At 32.0% G+C, this 21,129-nt stretch overlaps 1 protein-coding gene across 5 annotated transcripts in view; it reads left to right on the forward strand.

Annotated features, from left to right (window-relative positions):
- The window catches only part of LOC140059844 (uncharacterized), a 43,927-nt gene extending 27,819 nt beyond the window's left edge, over positions 1 to 16,108 (forward strand). For 2 of the 5 annotated variants that reach the window (XM_072105788.1, XM_072105787.1), the window contains exons 18-35: positions 127 to 190; positions 318 to 425; positions 644 to 816; positions 1,156 to 1,217; positions 1,461 to 1,608; positions 1,971 to 2,014; positions 3,007 to 3,069; positions 4,261 to 4,293; positions 4,649 to 4,720; positions 4,904 to 5,142; positions 5,362 to 5,453; positions 6,124 to 6,436; positions 6,620 to 6,674; positions 7,309 to 7,374; positions 9,515 to 9,947; positions 11,195 to 12,202; positions 12,329 to 12,411; positions 12,814 to 16,108. In XM_072105788.1, coding sequence (XP_071961889.1) covers positions 127 to 190; positions 318 to 425; positions 644 to 816; positions 1,156 to 1,217; positions 1,461 to 1,608; positions 1,971 to 2,014; positions 3,007 to 3,069; positions 4,261 to 4,293; positions 4,649 to 4,720; positions 4,904 to 5,142; positions 5,362 to 5,453; positions 6,124 to 6,436; positions 6,620 to 6,674; positions 7,309 to 7,374; positions 9,515 to 9,947; positions 11,195 to 12,202; positions 12,329 to 12,411; positions 12,814 to 13,209 — 3,452 coding nt within the window. In that variant the 3' untranslated portion in view covers positions 13,210 to 16,108. Of the gene's footprint in view, positions 1 to 126; positions 191 to 317; positions 426 to 643; positions 817 to 1,155; positions 1,218 to 1,460; positions 1,609 to 1,970; positions 2,045 to 3,006; positions 3,070 to 4,260; positions 4,294 to 4,648; positions 4,721 to 4,903; positions 5,143 to 5,361; positions 5,454 to 6,123; positions 6,437 to 6,619; positions 6,675 to 7,308; positions 7,375 to 9,514; positions 9,948 to 11,194; positions 12,203 to 12,328; positions 12,412 to 12,813 lie in introns of all 5 variants that reach the window. The other 3 variants (XR_011847260.1, XM_072105789.1, XM_072105790.1) reach the window with 3 other exon arrangements.
- Positions 16,109 to 21,129: the final 5,021 nt, after the last annotated feature.

A 21,129-nucleotide genomic window follows, 5' to 3' on the forward strand; every position in this document is an offset into this window, starting at 1 on the left:
GGGATGTTGAGCCAGTTTTTACTTATTATTTTCTAAAATAATTGTCATGTTTATTTTTATTGATAAATTTGTTCATTTATTCAACAACAGAGATTGTGTTTATAAAGTTTAAACTTTTTAATTTAGAATTGGTAACAGGAATAAAGTTTTCCAATGATTATAAACATCTGTATTCGGTGTCAGGAGATGGGTTAGTGTAGTTTTTATTTTTTTAATAATCATTTATGAGCACAATGTTTAACATTTTTATAATATTATGCATTTGTTTGAGATCCAAATTTGCTATTTGTATAGCTCCTTGATCTTTCTACTCATAGGTGTATATTTGTGTGGAAACTGCCATGGGGAATGACCTACTCAATGAAATCCAGATTTGCCGAGATTGAAGCATTGAAAAATCCAATACCAAAGATGATAGTAGAAAGGTAAATGATCCCATGAGCATCTTTTAAAACTTTTTTTTTTTAATTAGTAGTTAAATTATTATCAATCATTCTAGTCTCTAACCTACCTAATATGAACACTTTTCTTGGTCAAAAGAATGCCATAAAAACCATTACTATAGGTCTGATGATAAGATCATAAGACTGCCGAAGAAATGAGGTGTTAAATAATTTAAAAAGGTTATTCATTTACTTTTAAGGAGGGAAACATATATTGTACCACCAGCAAGTCTTCCGAATCAAGTACAAAACACTACCAAAAGAAATCACCGTAGTTCCATTATTGTGGATGATACGTTATTTCAACCAGCAACCGAGTCGTTGCTGTCATCGGAAATTAAATTACAACATAACAGAACAACAGAACTAAAAGGTTAGTGAGTTCTCATATTTTGCATGCATCACCTTCTTGTTGTGATACTCCCTTTGCAGCTCAAATAGTGCGATACTGGGTACAGGTGAATTCTGATCAGTACAGCAGACTCTACTTCTGTAACCAGATTTCAACCATAACACCAGAGTAGGTACCCCACTATTCATCATGTCATCATTTAATGTTCCACACAATGTATATGATATGTGTATACTGGATATCTGTTTTCAAGTATTGAGAATACTTTTTGAAAGACCTTACAATATAAGGCGTTAATTCTAAATGGGAATGGCATTGCGTTACACTGATTTAATTTTTGAAAATTGCATTTTATATTAGCGGAAAGTTCTCCTGACTATCGCTTCAGTGTTGGACAACTACCATCATGGGCAAAGAAACAGGTAATATATATTTTGTTGGTGCCAAAATTAATGCATTTAGTGTTCTTCAAAACAGTTTTCAGAATGCGACCCAAAGAAAATGTTATGCTGTAAACAGTGATCTTAAAATTTGTAAACAAGTTTCTTTACCACAAAACTACTTCACTTTTGTTACTGTCCATTTTTTTAAGAAGTTATATACTAAGATTTGAATTTTGAATTTGAACCTTCTGCCAATATTATATTTTATGTGACAATTTGTAGGTAATGGGACAAGATGACCAGGCTAGCCCTAGCACATACATCAGTCCATCACAACCTAAAGGTCGCTGGGCTCAGAGGCTAGACAAGGGCTTCAAGGTCAAGTCGGATATTAATGAAAGTATTCTGTTGAATCTTGATGACTGTATGGGTAAGGAAAAAATATCAATCATTACAATTAATGTACAGTCGACGCTACAAACCAGACTCTCTAAAAACTGGAAACCCCCTCCCATAACTAGACTTTTCTCAAGCTCTATCTACACTCTAACTTTATGTGACAAAAATGTGATGTACCCAAATATGGTAGTGATATTACATTTTTTTGTCAAATAAAGTTTGAAAGACAGTTTAAAAAGGTCCCAAACTGACCACTGAAAACACATTCAGATACCAGAATTTCTGGGAAACCAATATAGGCCAGCCCAGGAGTGTCCTGTATTGGCGTATTAGAGAATTGATTGTATTAAAAGTTAGTGTTCTGCCTCCAAATCAAATCTGTCTTGTTCTTAGATCGAAGACGATACACTGTAGAGCCTGACAGTATATCTGATCAAGTGAGTGAATTCTTAAACAGCTTATTTACTGTAAGTAATGTTTTAATTATTTGAAATGGCTGGCTTATGGTATATATCAGCATGCTGCACCCCATGCATACAGCCTCAGGTTTGACTCATGGTGTGTTATCATTACTAACATATCTGTAAGTATGAATAATGATATTCATGAACATATATATTGTTTTTATATATATTTTAAAGGCATATTTACTCTAAACCACACAGTAATGATCGTAAAGGCCCATTTACACTAGGACGATAACGATTGACGATAAATAGATAAGCATGCATTTTTTTTTATATAAAACAAAATAATTTAGAAAGGTTTTTGTTCTAGAATTATAGAATACTCATTTATGCTGTCTTTGATAAAATAATATTTTTTAAAAATCCAATCAAATGACGTCATGATCAATAAACAAAAAATATCGTTGTATTGTCACGATATTATTGCTCTTACTAATCATGACGTCATTTGATTGGACGTCTGAAAATATCATTTTCATCAAAGGAAGCATAGATGGTTCCTAAATAGTCCTAGAATAAAAACTTTTTAGATTTCTTTTGTTTTATGTATGAGCAATGCATATTTGTTTATTTATCGTCGATCGTTATCGTCCTAGTGTAAATGGGCCTTAATAGTGAACTCTGGAAGACCAAAAGGAGTCCTAATTTTCAACTCACCCAAACTTAAACTATGCCCCAGAACTTTATCATTAGGCTGCTGTTATTTGTATATGCATATATCTCACAAACACATACTATTATGTTATATAGCCCCTCATAATGTTTATCAAATGATAAATAATTTATTTAATATCTTCAAAGAAATTTATTATAATAACTATGGTTTAGGGATAATTTTAAATATAGACTTCCACAATATATCAGAATTTATAATTTCTTTTGATTTAAATTACATTGTAACATTGCAAGTGAGTGCTTTTCTAACACAGTATGAAATTCATTGCTTGGTTTCTTCATTTTAGTCTCAATTAGCAAAAAAGTGTAACGATCCTGTCCCAGTACTTCCACAGAAAATAGTTAAGAAGGTAACAACTACTGAATATGTTAATGTGATTTATGTTGAAGTGTGCTTTTTATGTTATGTCAATTTGAAAATGTTTATAAAACAGTGTTTTAAAGTCAGTTTTAAAAAGCTCAACATATAAAGAATGACTACGTGAAGAATGTGGCTTATTCATTGTTTGGTCTTTTTCTTTTGTTTTCCTGTTGCTGTATAATTTTTATGAGGAAATTATCTCTCAATGATCAACATATTTTTGAAAATTAGATCCGACTAAAATAAGCTTTTGTGGTGCCATTTATAAAAAATTAATTTACCTGAAAATCCATCCATAACATCTATTCTGCATTTACTTCACTGCATACAGTGTGAAGATAGAGTATCTATTCTAAACCATAACTTTTGATGAACCAGTGTAGTTTGTTTTGTACCATGTCATAATATCTGTGTGTTTGCCATGCTTTAATCATTATCTTCACTATATTAACATTGCTATGTATAAATAACCTGTATTATATCAACTTGCATTTCGTTTGTAGTGTTCATTGTATTTAGTGCCATTGCTTTTGTTGCATTCTTCCTCTACAGTGCTTACTTAATTGTCTTTCTTTGTCTTCAGTTTCGCATTATACCAGAACACCTGGTTAACCCCCTACTCATCACAAAGTATGTGAGACTTAAGTTCCACCATCTATGGAAGAATATTACTATATGTTTACAGTGTCCAGCTTTAACTGCTCATAAACCACTCAAATAAATTGTATTTTAAAATAAAACTAGTCCACATTATTTATCGGTTTCTGTAAATAATTATTTTCTTACATAAGGTTGAAAATAATTAAGCTGTAGTGGTATGAATATTGGGGCTGTAAGTGTAAAATATGGTGGAAGAACCTCAGTTTCAGTTGCATACTAAATATGAACGTCTTGTTTTGTTTGCTAACTAACAACTCTGTATAATGTAACAAATTGCTTTACTGCTTGTGGTGTCACGTGTTTAATTGTTTTAATTAAATTATGTTTGATAAATAGCTATAGATTAGCTGTATTTCAAAAATTGTCTTGTATTTGTCCATTAATACAATTTTTCCTTATTGTGGTCAATGTCCAGTAGCTATTTCTGAATATGATAACTAAATTAAATACTAAAATTAATAATTGTAAAGAAAATTGGTAAAACAAAATTAATATAACAAATTTTATTTTGTTTGTTTAGGATGAAGACTATAAAAATGGGAATGACGATGAGGTAAAGAATCTGTCATTTGAATCAATAACTATCATTCATAACACGACAATGATTTGTATTGTATACCACTGACTTTGGTACATTATGTGTAATTTTTACAGTATCATAGGCGAATTCTTTGATACAGTGTAACATGTGAACCTGTATTTATTTACCACATCAAATTTCGCTCCTTATAGAATTCCGATTTCCCAACTTGAAAAAATAAATGATACTTTCTATAAAAATTTTTTAATGTATCCAACATATAGGGTGCAATTGCCATTTAAAAATCTTGTGCATTACCGTCTATTGTCAAATGTTTAGAAATATTTTAATTATTTTTACAATAATTGTTGTAAAATTGATTTATTAGGAATTAGATATTAAGGATGAAGAATTTCAACCAGCTGAGCAAGTACTTGGACTACAACATCATGAACTACAGGTAATTGGTTACCATCTGACCCATACAATACAGCTTTTGATAATGTAAATCTGTATTTTTTAAATGTATGGTTCTAGTTTTAATTCTTGTATTTCATGTCTTGTCAAATAAATTATTTTTTAAAACTTGATTTAGTCTTTTGATATGCTGTTTATTATTGAATATGAATCAATTTATTAACAGACAAACAGCAATGTTACCGTATCCAGAGGTAGTGATTCCAGCATACAGTATGATCCAACTTCTGGCAGCAGCCAGTGGCAACCAGCGTCATCTCTTGACGATCAAGCACTGTTGCTGGAGAGTTTGGAAGAACAAGAGAAAGTGTTCTTTGAAGATGAAGAGGATGATGATGATGATGAGAATGAGACATCCATAATTATCTATCCTACTATTGGTGACACATCATCTGCACAAGACAGGTAAACTTATACCCCTTTCTCATCACCTAGTGAATCTCAAGAATTTACACACATGTGGGTATACAGAACTCCAAATCAAGATTGGATAGCGACTTTTCAACACCTTATGTTGATGGAGATCAAGTTGTTCCACTGTATTACGTTGAGGGTGTTAAGAGTTATTAGTTTCTATATTCCTTTGAATTAATAATTTGTATTTTTAATTATTATTTTCTTTAGTGCATCATTTCAAGTAACAGAGACATCATTTATTGGAAGGAAATCACGGAAAAGTTCACGAGAGGAGAAAACCGGAGGAGACCAAGACACAGGTAAAACAAAGATATGACCAATACTTGAAACTTTATTCTGTATTTAGCTTTTATATTATGTGTACTTGTTTCCATCCATAGAGATCACAGACATAGGATTATGTAAAAGAAAGGTCTCAGCAAAATATGTGATTCTGTATGTAGCTCATCTGTATGTCTATTTCCATTCATAAAGAGAACTCAAAATCACAGAAAAGTGTTCATATGTAAGGGAATTAAAAGCGACACAAAGGAGAATTTTGCACCAAAAAAATAAACCAAAAATTATATCTATGGTTAGGAAATGTATTAAAATTGCAAACTATTATTTGTTCTAGTTCTGTTACCTTTTGTTCATCATTACAGTTAAAACTCAATTTACTTTAAGTTAATTGATTAAAACTTTATTGTACACAAAATTCATATCCAAAATGATTTTTGTTCTTATATTTTCTGTGTTAAGCTCTGTCTACACTATCAAACTTTATGTGACAAAAAAATGTGATGTGCCCATATATGGACATGATGATGTCATATCACTACCATATTTGGGAACATCACACTTTTTTTGTCAAACAAATTTGATAGTCTAGACAAGGCTTTAGGAATGTTTTTAAAACATTAAATTGTGATTATAAGCTTTGGAAAGTTATGGATAAAATACATAATAAAATACATGGCATTATTATAGGTGGCATTGCCGACAACTCTGATGATGATGAGGATGATGAGGAGGAAGAAGACGAAGATGAAAGTCAGGAATCATCACCATCTAACAATATTGAAGTGAATGGCTATAAAGACAGCCCTCAGACACCGGATGACGAGGATGATCAGAAGTTCCTAAAAAAGAATTACATATTCAAAGAGAAAGCATTGTTTGGGAAGTGTATGGAGCAACTTGAAGCCCAATTTGAAGCCCAATTCGCCAGTGAGTTAGATTTCCCTGGAAGACTGAGCTTGTCATCAAAGTTCTTGTCAAAAGCTCAACACAGTAATATAAGGTATGATAATGTTTATTGTATAGCGCCATTCGAATGGCACTGTCAAAAACACAAGTGTGTTTTGATAAGTGACTTGAAGCTGTCCAGAGCCTAGCTCCAACAATCCTATTTTCCATAAAATCATTTCTAATCTAAAGTTTTACAATATACAAATAATAAAATATTTGTATAATTTATTCATAGAGGACGGATTGAACCTGTTTCCATCAACTTTCACATACCAGTAAGCACAGGCGAGGTATGTATAACTAATATAAATTACTATTATATGGTATTATACAGAAACGTAATATAATGTTCTACATTTTGTTTTAAGCACATTTTGTTTTACTAATATGAAACAATGTAAGGTCAGCACAACTGTACATAAGTAAACACTGTTAAACCAGAAGAACTACTGACACTCCAGCAAAACAACCATCCCACACGTTTTTATATTCATGCAATGGAATAAATAATATGATTTAGTTCATTTGTGGGAGGCCCTGTTTCATGTTCTGGCTGTTATTTATTATGTTTGTGTATTTATTATTTTGTTACTGTTTAAGACAAATAAATGAAATGATATGAAAAAAAAACACGTTCTATTTTCACCTCATGAAAATAATTGTACCCTTGCACTTATAAACATGCATTATTTGTATATATTGTAAGCTAGTGGGAACCATGTGCAGTGCTTTAATGCGTGTTGATGTTACAGAAAAAAGACTTTTTTAATAAGTATATGCTATTCTGGGGCATGTCTTGTCATCCTGTAGATGGTAGGCTTGGGAAGAGCTGCTGTATGGAATTTTTTGTAAAATTAGTACAGTATAATAGAAGGTTTATGTTATTCATTTTGTCTGCATCATAATTGTTGTGTGATGTATTAGTACCTACAGCGAAGAAAGGAAGAAATGGCGCGGGCCGTTGACGAGACTAGGAAACGTCTACAAGCCGTAAGTGGTGCCACACAATTCACACATATTGGACCTAATATTCCCTGCGATGCTTTGTTTATATCTTGTTGCTAGGCTTTTTGTGTGATGTCATTTTTGTACATTGGTGTGGTTATAAATAGTATGAAAAGAAAAGAGATCCAACCTTTGTTGAATTTGTATGTAAATTGTTCACATTTTTACTAGTAATAGGAAAACTTATTTAGTATTCCTATAGTGCTGGGGTTAAGTCATGACTCAGTACCTTGATATTTCAAGTTGCCCCTGTCATTCTCAAAACCTTTTGATTACACTTTTTTTTTTCAAAATTTCCACCCACTCATGATTTTACTTTAGGGTAAAAAACCATTAAAAGGACATGTTCAGAACCCAACAAAATTTCACCTGAATGTTTGCTATCATGAGTGTCCACTTAAGCTTGGTTACCAAAGGACGAAAGCACAGTGACAAGCGATGGTTCAAATAATTCATCGCTTGGATCGGTAAATGAGTTGCGCTTACGTCCTTTAATAGGGTGTTTTACAAGGAGTGTTCTACTGTATTGCATATATGTCATATAAATTCAACATGTGGTTATTCTTTTTTCATTACTCTGCTGGTCTTTGAATGTTTACTGTAGTCTTAGAGATTGATCTGGTAGTTTTTACAAATCATATAAACAGCAAGAAAAACATTCATTTATTGTTTATTACAGTATGATTGATGCATGGTGTCCTAATTCTGAGTGATCAAGTATTCTTTATTAAAATTGTTTATAAGAGTGCTCTAACAAACACATCACCGTTTCATAATTATTAATATTTTTATTTTAATATTTTTGTTTATTCAATAATATGATTAATTTGGATTTTAATGAATTATTATTTTTGTTATTAACTCTCTAACACATTCCATATTCCATGCATGATGTTTGTCATATGTTTGAATTATATTCAAACCAATTCTATAGTATATTCCAGTATATTCACATTCTTCACTGAGGAAACTGCAAAACATTTCCACACTAAAAATATAAAACAAAATCATATATTATTAATATTTTGCTTTTTATTATTATTATTAATATTATTTACACTTACTAAAAAATATTTATATTTATTTTCCACATTTTTACTAAACAATTGTTATTTCCACTTACAACACAATGGTATGAAATATTTTATTTTGTTTTGATATTTTCACATGCAAGAGCATTTTTGCTTGTGTGAAATAATAAATATTATTTCTATATTGTTTTGTCTTTTTGTAAATTTTGAAGTGTAACAATAAATTAAAAGAATGAAGAATGTAATAGAAAGCGAAGGACATGTGTCATATGAATATTTTTGTTATATTTTTTATTTGAATCCCACTTTTTGTTTATAATTATTAACATAGAATGTGTTCTTAAAGAACTAAGTATTCGGTCTCTAAGTTTAGGCAAAACATCTAAATTAATTTAACTCTCTGATCTAAAAGTTAACTGTATGTTATAGTAGTATAAACATCAATAGATATAGTATGGTAATTAATGCAAAGTAACATAGTAATATTGTTTACAGCAGTTAATCAATATATAGTATTCATTGCTGTTATAACTATTAATTTTATAGTTGATCTCCAATTAAAATTAATCTTTAATTTTTGTAGAAGCTACAACTCTGTGATTGTTGAATACAATATAATTTGCTTTTGTAGAATTTACAAATTACAAAAGTTCCTTCTTCACTCCCTATTAGCAACACATTTGTTTTTAAAACACTGACTCCCTGTTGAATGATTCATATTCAAGATTTTCACTTTTTGCTTTATTTTAAAACAATTATATCTAATCATTTGTGATTCTTCCTGTAAACTCTGTTCATCCAGCAGACTTTCTTAAAGGCTTACATTTCTAAAAAATAAATAAAATCTTCTGAATAAATTACTCCTTTCTTTTGCAATTTCATTCATAAGAACCTTATTAGAAAAACTGAGTTAATATCATAGGTGTGATCATTGTTTAACTTCTGCCGTACCTTGACTGATTAAGGATGATGCCATATTGGTTGGATTGAGAGCTGGATCGTGTTGAAGTTCACTCTCTAGTAATATAATACATCATATTTTTGGTTTTTAAATTATATTTTTGTCAATAAAACCTATTACAATTTGTTTACAGCTTGGATGGAATTCTACAAAGAAACCAGATGTTGTATGGGACGCTGGACTCAAAAGAGTCGGCGATAATTTAAAAGATACAGATTCTATCAAAAAACTTAAAAATGTCTCACCAAGCAATAACAAAAAGATCATAAATAACAGTACTATCACACAAGAGAATACCAATGGAAGAGTGTTGCAAGAAAGAGGCTGCCATCGTGATGTCACACCAGACCACCGGAGAAACTTGTCTGATTCATCCACAACCACTGAGGAGGATTCGCCGCCTTTGAACGACACTGAGAAAGAGAACTTCAAAAATAGATATGAGAAAAAAAAAGTATCTAATACAAGTAAGAACAGAATGGATAGATTGAAAGCTAGAAGAGGAAGTAAAGGAACAGGTGATATGAAGAAAGCACAATCTATGACTGACCTTAGGTCACCGGAAGGTAAGTAAAATATTTTTTGGATAGTGTTGATAATTCTTTAGTAGTATAGCTCTGTCTACACTATCAAACTAGTTTGACAAAAAAAGTACGATGTACCTAAATATGGTAGTGATATGTCCAAATATGATAGTGATATGACATCATGTCCATATATGGGCACAACACATTTTTTTGTATTCACATAAAGTTCAATAGTGTAGACAGAGCTTAAGCAATAAAGGCAGTACTGCCGATACCTCTTGAACACTACTCTTAACATTCTACCACTGCTCTACAACTACCAAGACACTTATGTTGCTGCTTATTAACACTACTAACTACTACAGTATGAATTATGGTGCTACTTTACTACAGTAATACTTGTGACTTTCATTACCACTTCTACTATACTACTTCTAACATTCTACTACTATTGAATACTGTACAAATACTGAGACACTTATGCTGCTACCTACTAACTAACACTACTAACTAAAAAATGAATTATATATGGTGCTACTTTAATACTACTACTAACATTCTACTACTGTTACGACTGCTCTACAACTTCTGAGACACTATGCTGCTGCTTACTAATACTACTAACTACTACTATGAATTATAGTGCTACTTTAATACTACAGTAATACTGGTGACTACCATTTCTACTAACTACTTCTAACATTCTACCACTGTTAATACTAATAAATATTCTACAACTACCGATGCTGCTGTCTACTAACACTACTAACTATACTACTATGATTTCTGATGGTAATCTACAGCTACTGAACATACTAGTACTGATGATTTCCGATTACTACTCTCATTTCTACTACTAATGCTGCTACTCTACAGTACTACAAATTATACAGTTGCTATTAATACAGTCAACTCTCCAAGTCCAAAAAACACATTGGGAATACCAGAATAAAAAAAAACCAAAAACAGATATGTTAGACCAGAGCATGGATAAATACTATTTCTTCATGACCAGACCAATGGTTTCCGGTATTTGGAGAGTTTACTGTGTAGTACATCTATATTCTATACTACACTATACGAATGCTAATACTGTTCAACTACTGTGTCTTACACTACTACTAACATTACTACCACTTCTACTATGAACACTGTACTACTTCTAAACTACTACTAGTACTGCTACTACCATTACAACTTCTGTAGCTGATGATACTACTGCCAATACAATGACACTGGTTTTCCACTGGTACCATTACAAAATTATTTTGTACCTTTTTTCATAGACATAGAGGACGATGGCAACTCAAAATCTCCATCCAAAAAGTTAGTCCAGCGATATCGTACACGTAGTCACAGCCGAGACCGTAAACAAATTGATGATCAGTCAACTACGAAGCTTAAACGTCGTGCACGGTCTGAACAGAACTTGCAGGCAACCCCGTCCAGACCAAAACGATCGTATGAAGCTGGAACAATGAGCTCGATGGCAAAGAAGACCTCAAAAACACCGCCTCAGTCGCCAACGTCAAAGATTGCAAAAGGAAAATCACTTGAGAACTTGTCTTCACGAAGACAAAGTGATCCTAAAATCGATCCTAAAAATCTTTCTGGAAAAAATAATTCTTCATATTACAAATCAACAGATAGTTTATCGACTTTAAATAAGAAAATTCCACAAACTGATAATGAATCCAAATTTTTACGGAGAAGGAGTAGAAGCGTCTCAGAAGAAGACAAGACATTAGACATGAACTCTAAACCTTTGAACTCTGAACCTTTGAATTCTGAAGTACCAGCGGATACTTCTAACCGTCCAGAATCACCAAGATCAACCCCACTGCCGCGAGAAAAAAGTAGAAGCCCACCACACATGCGTAGCCGGTCTTCTCCGGCCACGGGAGAAAGAAAACAAGAAAAGCGAGCAAGTGACTATGCAAATAATAATGGTAGTAGCGATGACAACTCAACCAAAGATTCTTTAGATAAGAAAATGATGCCGCCTCCAGACACAAACACGATCATCAAGAATAAAGTAGGAACAGCGCCGGGTAACATGCATTCCACCAAAGTTAGTCCTGAACGTCTTGATAGGATAACAAAGCATAAAGTAGCCAGTCGTATTTTAAATAAGAATGCATCGATTCGTGTATCGGAAATTCCAAGTGACATTTCTAATGTGAATGACTCTATAGAAAGCAATTCTATAAATGAACTTCCAAAGACAATTAGCAATAATGTTAATAAGCAAGAAACTGAAATGACAACAATTACACCGCTTGAAACAAAACAAGGTAATCTATTTTAAATTAGCGAGATCAAGAATTTTTATTTTTTAGCTTTCAAAGTTGATTTCAATTTGTATAAAGAAGTAAAAGAATAATAAACGATTAAGACAAATACACATTTTTCTTTTGTAGATGAAATTAGCATCAACGACTTCTCGGAGTCTATCAATGAAATGAAGTCTGCATTTTCCAAATGTTTGGAAATGTTTAAAACGGTAAATTTTTATACTTTTAACAATAAATCCTTGAAATACTGTACTTCTTTTTGGACAAAAGATTAATAGTATTGAGGCTGTTGGGTTTTGTTATGCTTTTAATGCAGATAGGTGTACTGTATAAGTTGATAAATCCAAAGGCAAATTACTGAAAAAATGACCATGCCTTTTAAATTACTGAAAAAATTACCATGCCTTGGCTGGATCTTAACGGAGATACCAGAAAGTACAGTAAGTCAGAAACAGCCAGAAATAAATACACCAGATAACCCTTCCTCATTGCAGATGTAACTTAATAATCAATTTCTTCATCTAGTTTTCCTCCTTGGCACAGTAAACCATTGAAAAGTTCTTGGCATGCTTAACATGTTAAATCCATCTATTATTTATTTTGTTATTCAGGTTCAAAGTTCGTCCACTTCAGTTGGTGAAAATGATCGCCAATCAATGGTTGACATGTTCTCTTCCACCTTTCAAACAATGGACCAATCAGCCAAAGACGCTCTTCCATCTTTACGTTCATCCCCACGTCCGGTCAGACACGGTAACAATTCTCCCACTCCGTTTTCCATCACAAACTTTGAGTCTTTCAAACCTACCAATCAGCACTCTAAACTTAATGGTGGTGGTGACCTGGAGTCGGCTGGAACGTACTCTTTGTTAGAACAGTACTCATCAATGTTAGTGAATATGGTACAAAATAAACTGACGGCAAGTGAAAAGAAGCAATCGTTAATAGATGATACGGACAGTAGCAGTGCAGAGGATACAACCACCGACAAAGTCTGTTATGTTTAATAAATAGAGGAGAGACAGCTAGTAGTTAACCTTCCATTCAAGAGTCTTGGGTTCAAATCCTTCCAGATGATACGGACAGTAGCAGTGCAGAGGATACAACCACCAACAAAGTCTGTTATGTTTAATAAATAGAGGAGAGACAGCTAGTAGTTAACCTTCCATTCAAGAGTCTGGGGTTCAAATCCTTCCAGATGATACGGACAGTAGCAGTGCAGAGGATACAACCACCGACAAAGTCTGTTATGTTTAATAAATAGAGGAGAGACAGCTAGTAGTTAACCTTTCATTCAAGAGTCTGGGGTTCAAATCCTTCCAGATGATACAGACAGTAGCAGTGCAGAGGATACAACCACCGACAAAGTCTGTTATGTTTAATAAATAGACGAGAGACAGCTAGTAGTTAACCTTTCATTCAAGAGTCTGGGGTTTAAATCCTTCCAAAGTACCGAAGATCTTTTAGGTAATCTGTGTTTTTTTATATTTTATTGTTTATTTTCAGGAAAAAATAACAAAAATAATAATAATAATAATAGTAATGCTCTTTAAATATGCACAAGAGGATATTATTATTATTATTTACTTTTGGCAGGAACAAAATGTAATTCGATAAATTTCTGCTAGATTTCAACATTAATATTACTTTTCTTCAGTACTTTAATGATATTATTTATAAAGGAACGTTGCTTTTAAGTACAGTATTCGTAACCTCACAAATCAAGAAAAAGTTTGTATTTTGATCAGGAATAATTTTGTATTATTTTTTATGAGCACAAAGATCCAGATTGTGAATAGTTGTGTGAACACGCAAGTAGTCTGGAAAATGTTTTAGTGATAATGTTCATGTTAACATGTTAAATACATTGATTTTATATTTCAGGAAAACTATGGACAGATTAATTTATCGTTTCTGATTAAATTTGTACTTCAATGCATATCTTAATGTCTATGCAGTGTGCGTAATGTAGTACAACTCCTCCACACAAATTTGATCTTTAGACATTGAATATGAATTTGATCTTTCCTTTTGATTTCCTATTTAAAAATCAAGACACCACCAGATTCTTTGTGTTTGCCCAGAATCATAGGAATATTTGGTATACAGCATCTCATTTGAATCACATGTATTGCCTGCCTGTATCATGTAAGGTTAAGGTTGGGGTCATGGTATATGATACTAGGTCATACATGTCAAACACATGTGATGCTGTATTATGGAATATTCCTATGATACTGGAGAAATCCAGAATCTGGCACTGAGAATCTGGTGTACATTCTGTATCATAAATGTTCTTAAACAGAACATTTCTTGTTGTTTTTTCGTCCAGTTTTTATGTACTAAAGTCCACCAAATCTCCACCTTTTTTGTAAAGATGCTATTGCTAATTAGATTTTGATATTAAGGTTTTTATACAGAGTCGTAATTCGTGCACGTTTTTATAGAATTGAGTTTGATTTATATAGAAAATGGAAAACAATTTAAAAGTTAAATGAATTATAATCATTTATTGAGTTCTGTAAGTTGCAATTTAGATATTTCCTACCATTGTAGGAATAGCTATGATATAATAATATTGCTACTACCTTGATAAGCAGTAATAAAGAATATATCGCTATTTATTTCATTCATAAAATCTTATCAAATACAATATCATGACATTACACAAAAGATACATGTGCACTTGTTATATTAAATAATGTTTCTACTAAACTTATTGATCACTAATATAAATTCTGATTCACAATTTCAAATACGGTTCTCTTGACGTCATTTCGAGTGAAGAATAATAATTAAGATGATGTAAACAAAATGAAGTGTTATTTTTAACATGGAGGTACCTCTAGAATTGTTTGTAGCTCTTCAATTCACATTTAATAGTTTTTTGGAGGGATCATGTCAAAAATATACTACTGCAGTAACTAGCTATATGTTTTACTGCAGTAAAGTTATGCCTTTATTTTTGTTTCAGGGTAGTTGATAAGTCACATGACCATAAACAAAATGTAGTTTACTGCAGAAACTGATGTTACTGCAGCACAGTGGAATATTAATTTTGACATTGTACCTTTCTAATCAGAATATTATCGATTCAGAGCATATTCACTGAGTCCAGAGCTGTATAATATTTTGGCAATTAGTTTAAATCGATTCTAGTGTGAGTAGATCTGATTGGTCAAGACACTCCACTTGACTATCTTGTCACCAACAAGCGAGTGGTAGATATTACAAATAAACTTCCAGCACTGATGTTCTGTTGTAAAGGACATCCCTTGCGGGTGGTAAAGTTCACAATTATTCTATTTTTTTATGACAAACAATTGCCAATATTTATACGGCTCTGACTAGAAATTTCCACTGCATTATTTATCACTAATTATTAACCATGCAAAAACATGTTTTTGTTTGATTTATTCTTTAAAACAATGGGTAATAATTATGATACAGCACAAATGTTACTGTTGTGAATTGTTTCAACTGTTAGAGCACTGCTGCCAATTTGGCAGTTTGTGCGCTTTATATTCTTTATTTTGGGAGGGAAGAATGAGGATAAAGGGAGGACGGGTGGGATTAAGGTTGAATGTTAAAACATAATATGTAAATACCCATTAGTTTGTAAACTGTTTAACGACTAGATCGCGTGTCTTCACATTGCGTTTGATGTCATCCCTGTATTATATTTTAATGAGTGAAACTCAAGTGTGTATATTTCAGTGACATTTAGGTCAATTAGCTAAACTTCCATTTTTAAATAAAATTAATGTCGTATTGTTAAGAATGTATTCATAATATGACACCAAATCTCCGACTCCGTCGATATTGCTCGTCTTCTTGCCGAGAATAAAACGCTTTGAATTCAATGTATTGTACTAAAATTCAAATAAACACGTCTTCCAAAAATGATTTTGTTGTCTTTGTCGTCTTCGTAGAATCGATAATTAACAAAATTATCTAATTGTTTTTTGTCACACACTTTTGTTCACAATACTCTTTTTTCCAACAGGCATACTATGTTTACTGCACTGGTATTATTGTTTAAATATTTGTGTTTTTTTTTTTAAATGTAGGCCTATTTTAGTTGCTTTTATATAAAAAAAGGTGTTTTGCTTATTTGTTATTTCAAACGTTCTTTCGTTCATGCACTTAAAAGTATTTATCTCTCACCGTTCATTTGTTTTATTAAATTCATTATCTATTTATTCATTCATTTGCTCATTCATCATTTCATTTATCTTAAACATCAGCAAAAAAAATACAGTAAAAAGTAAATCAAATCGAATTAGTTTCCCGTTAAAAAACAAAAGAAACAAAAAAAATATGAAACATTAGGCCTAAATATATTCCAAGTTTATGATAAAATAATATGTATCTCAAACTTGTATATAGATTTAAGCAAATGTAATACTGTACCTATTTGTACGTACCTATTCAGGTAATATGCGGTACTCCATTCAGTGGCTAATTCAATCTTCTGTCCATTCATTTATTAATTATCCGTACATTTAATTTCTTATTCAATATTCAGTCCATTCAGTGACTTATTCAATATTCAGTCCATTCAGTGACTTATTCAATATTCAGTCCATTCAGTGACTTATTCAATATTCAGTCCATTCAGTGACTTATTCAATATTCAGTCTATTCAGTGACTATTCAATATTCAGTCCATTTAGTGACTTATTCAATATTCAGTCCATTCAGTGACTTATTCAATATTCAGTCTATTCAGTGACTTATTCAATTTTCAGTCCATTCAGTGACTTTCAATATTCAATCCATTCAGTGACTTATTCAATATTCAGTCCATTCAGTGACTTATTCAATATTCAGTCTATCCAGTGATTTATTCAATATTCAGTCCATTCAGTGACTTATTCAACATTCAGTCAATTCAGTGACTTATTCAATATTCAGTCCATTCAGTGACTTATTCAATATTCAGTCTATTCAGTGACTTTTTCAATATTCAGTCTAGTGACTTATTCAATGGTCAGTCCATTCAGTGACTTATTCAATATTCAGTCCATTCAGTGACTTTTTCAATATTCAGTCCATTCAGTGACTTATTCAATATTCAGTCCATTCAGTGACTTATTCAATATTCAGTCCATTCAGTGACTTATTCAATATTCAGTCCATTTAGTGACTTATTCAATATTCAGTCCATTCAGTGTCTTATTCTATTATTCAGTTGCAGTTTTACCAAAGTCATTGGTTATGTAGTCGATCGCGTGTTTGTTTTTCTGTTTGTTAGCCGGATTACTCAAAAAGTTATTGCCAGATCTTTAACAAATTAAAACCACAGATAGATATTTGATCAACGACCACTCCAAATTTGTGGAGGCAATCCGGTTCATGGTCCCAATTCTGGACCACTTTTTATTATTATGTTCATACCAGCTAGTTTTTTTTATAAGATAATAGGAGATAATTTTAAGAAATCTTTTTATGATGGAGAATTTTACAGTAGGCTGGGGTGGTATGCCCCTTCGGAGTGTCGTTTTAGTTCTGGATGTTACCGTGAACAAATGTCCATAATCCTACAATAAACGTTTGCAAATTTCGAGTCCTGCACACTCTATTCAAATAAATGGGACATTTGCCATGATTTATTTTATTAAGAAAAGTGAAATTGAAACTTAATTTATTAATACGTATAATGTTTGTATAATGATGTATGTGTGTATAACTACTTTTGAATTGCCTTTTTTTTACCTTCATCACTAATAACACACCTTTTAAGGTAATGGATATGCAGCTTTATAATATGTTTTAATAACGTATTGTAGGTCTATAAGGTACAGCGATCTTAAAATTAGTACTTTACAACGCCCAGTACGATGTATTGTAAATTAGGAGAAAGCTATCTTTTAGCTTACACTATCATTTTGATGCTGAAATGCGTGTCGGGCTTCGATCTCGGTATTTTGTACGAGCCAAAAGATAAGACTATTTTGGAAGGAAGAACAGCTAAATTCCTATGCGTGTTTTCAGACTGGACGCAAGGTTTAACATGCCATTGGAAACATAACGACAATACGCTAACTCATGAGAGATGTCTGATTGACTTCAATGAAAAGCATGATTCATGCTTACTTAGCATATCAGAAGTTACTTTATTAGATGCTGGAGAGTATAGCTGCCATGTTGTTAATAGCTCAGACGTCGTTCTCAAATTATCTGCTATTGCTACACTCAGTGTTGTTGTCTTTCCAACACCTACTTGTCAATTGAATGAAGAATCTTACATTGTTGGAGATTTGCTTATTTGGAACTGTATCGTAGGGATTGTAGAAGAGATTTTTGCTAACTCTTCAACACTACAATGGAATATAGTTCCCAGAAATATTTCGGCAGTAAAACCAAAATTAAGCAATAATATCACCCATTTGATACTAACAAATGAATTTTTAGTCAAAGAAGATTTCAATGAATTACACATTTATTGTATGTTGAAAGGCACAAAACCTCGTCTTAAAGATGTTAAACGAGCGTATTGCAAAACCGTAATGATAAAAGTTCAAATAAATGTCACAATTTCCACATCTGACAATTCTGAAGCTGGAGATGCAGTTGTCTTTCAATGCAAGACCGGACATTACTGTCCAAAATGTAAATACAAATGGACTATGAACAATACAAATTTACTGGTCAATAGCTCGTACTTTAACTTGACCATCACTGATGACATGGTTGACAGTGTGCTTGTATGTCATGTGACATCTTCGTATGATGTGTATGGATCAGAGTCATATGTCATACAAGTTGATAACACCAATTCTGAACATAATGAGACAGCAGCCGAAATAGACCACCAGCATACCAAGACGAGCCATATTTTATTTTATATTATATTTGTACCTATTAGAGGTGTGTTTGTCTTAATGTTTATAGTTGGAGTAGTTATCTGCAAAAAGACCAATAATGCAGCAAGATACCCAGTTGAAACTTGTAGATGAAGACTTCACTTCGTCTACAACGGATTCGTATGAGGTTATAATTATAAACAAACATAACATTAATAATCCGTACACGTAGGATAACATGGTTTGCTGTCTTGTTTTTTCTTAAATAGAGCTGCTGTTGGCCGAAAATGGCACAATTTTAAATATGACAAAATATACAAGAGTCTCCAAGACTTCAACCCCACCAAAGCTAAGCTAAGAAAATTTGAGAAAATAGAGCTGTTATTTCGTGAATTTAATGTCAGAATTTAATTAATTTCATAAAGTCAATATAAAATCCCTATGTATGGACATTTTTCGGCCCGAACATAGTTTTTTAACACACCATGTTTAACTTTAAATGAATTGTAGATTGGCCAGGCGAGTTTTCAAGCTTTAAAAAGTATTTAAAAATTTCTACCACTCGCTACATTGTACATTTTCCATTTTCCATGAAGTAAGTAGGTAGGCAGGCGTGTAAGTGCATCTCCCCTACCTCCACAACGCTTAACCAAAGTGTCTAGATGCGGCAATTGCAGGTCCAAATTAGGGAGTATCATTACTTTGTTTTCAAAGAATTATTTTTTGAATGATTTAGGTCCGGCTGCAATATTCCACGCGATATAGAGACTGAATAATGTTATGTAGGCTTATATGAATATTAAATTAACCAATTGTAAATGGATCTGCATTAATTAATCTCCTCAATCAATAAAGCAACGTGCAATGTAACTCTCAGTCACGACAGAGGTCAGTATGTTTGGTATGTTATCTTTTTAAGGGTCTTCTTCTTGTAGGATAGGCCTACATTTCTTTCTACACAAACAAACTCAGATCTGTATGGCACTTCTTAATATCAACTACGCCTTTCGGAACATTCAATACAAAGCAAATTAGCTCGCAAAGTAGCTCGCAAAGTTCATGCGTTTCGCGTATTTTTTTTTTTTTTTCTCTTTTGTGGCGTTAACCACTATTTATTCATTTCATTTCATCAACAGATTAATACAATTATTTCTAATAATAATAATAACTATTCATTGTTATTCTTACTTTTGTTTGGTTTGGTGTATTTATATATATATATATATATTTTTTTATTTTTATTTTATCAACGTTACTGTTCTTGGAATCAGAGCATTATTTCTTTTCTGTTATCCACTTTTTTCATAATTTTCTAGTATTTTTTTTGTTCTATAATTCTCAACATCTAACATTGTGAACACTTAACTAATAAATGTACTGTATGAGATACATTTACTAATGTTGTATAGTTATTTTCGGTAGTATTTTTGACATACAATTCATTTATACCCTATATACAGATTATATACATTATTTTAAAATACGAATAAAAAAAACAAAAACAAAAATATTAAAAATGCTTTTCTTACTCCTGTGTCTAGTTTTATGTCTCATGGTTATATTTGTTTGCTTATCTTCTCGTGCGTTACTTATGTTGCGTTACGTTTCTTTTTTGTTTTCAATATTAATTTATACAATTTTTTTTTTTTTTATTTATATTTCATATAAGGTAAAATGAAACTGCCTATGTGTATTATACAACATTATTATGTAATATATTTTAAATAATCAGATTCACATCAATATAAATTATAATAGGTGGTTAAGGTAAGATCTTTTGTTTTTTTCCGCCATAAAAAGACGAGACAATGATCCGGTCCATTTGTTTACATTTTTCAAAGTATGTGCCTTGTAAACGCTAAAGCATCCAATAGAGAACATGTGGTCTACATATTTGTTTCCTGTACCTAGTACAATGTTTCGATAATTTGCCTCGATCCCAAATTTGTGCATGGTGTAAACGTTAATATATTCCCATAAGGGTTTTACTTCAGTGCATTCATAAAAGAAATGGGCATCATCCTCTACTACGTTGCATTGTAGGCAAGTATCTGTGTTTCGCGTATTTTGTGTCCATCGCGCGCGCATGATAGGATATCATATTTTATTATTTTACTT

The sequence above is a fragment of the Antedon mediterranea genome, chromosome 10 (assembly GCF_964355755.1).
Source record: "Antedon mediterranea chromosome 10, ecAntMedi1.1, whole genome shotgun sequence".
NCBI lineage: Eukaryota > Metazoa > Echinodermata > Crinoidea > Comatulida > Antedonidae > Antedon > Antedon mediterranea.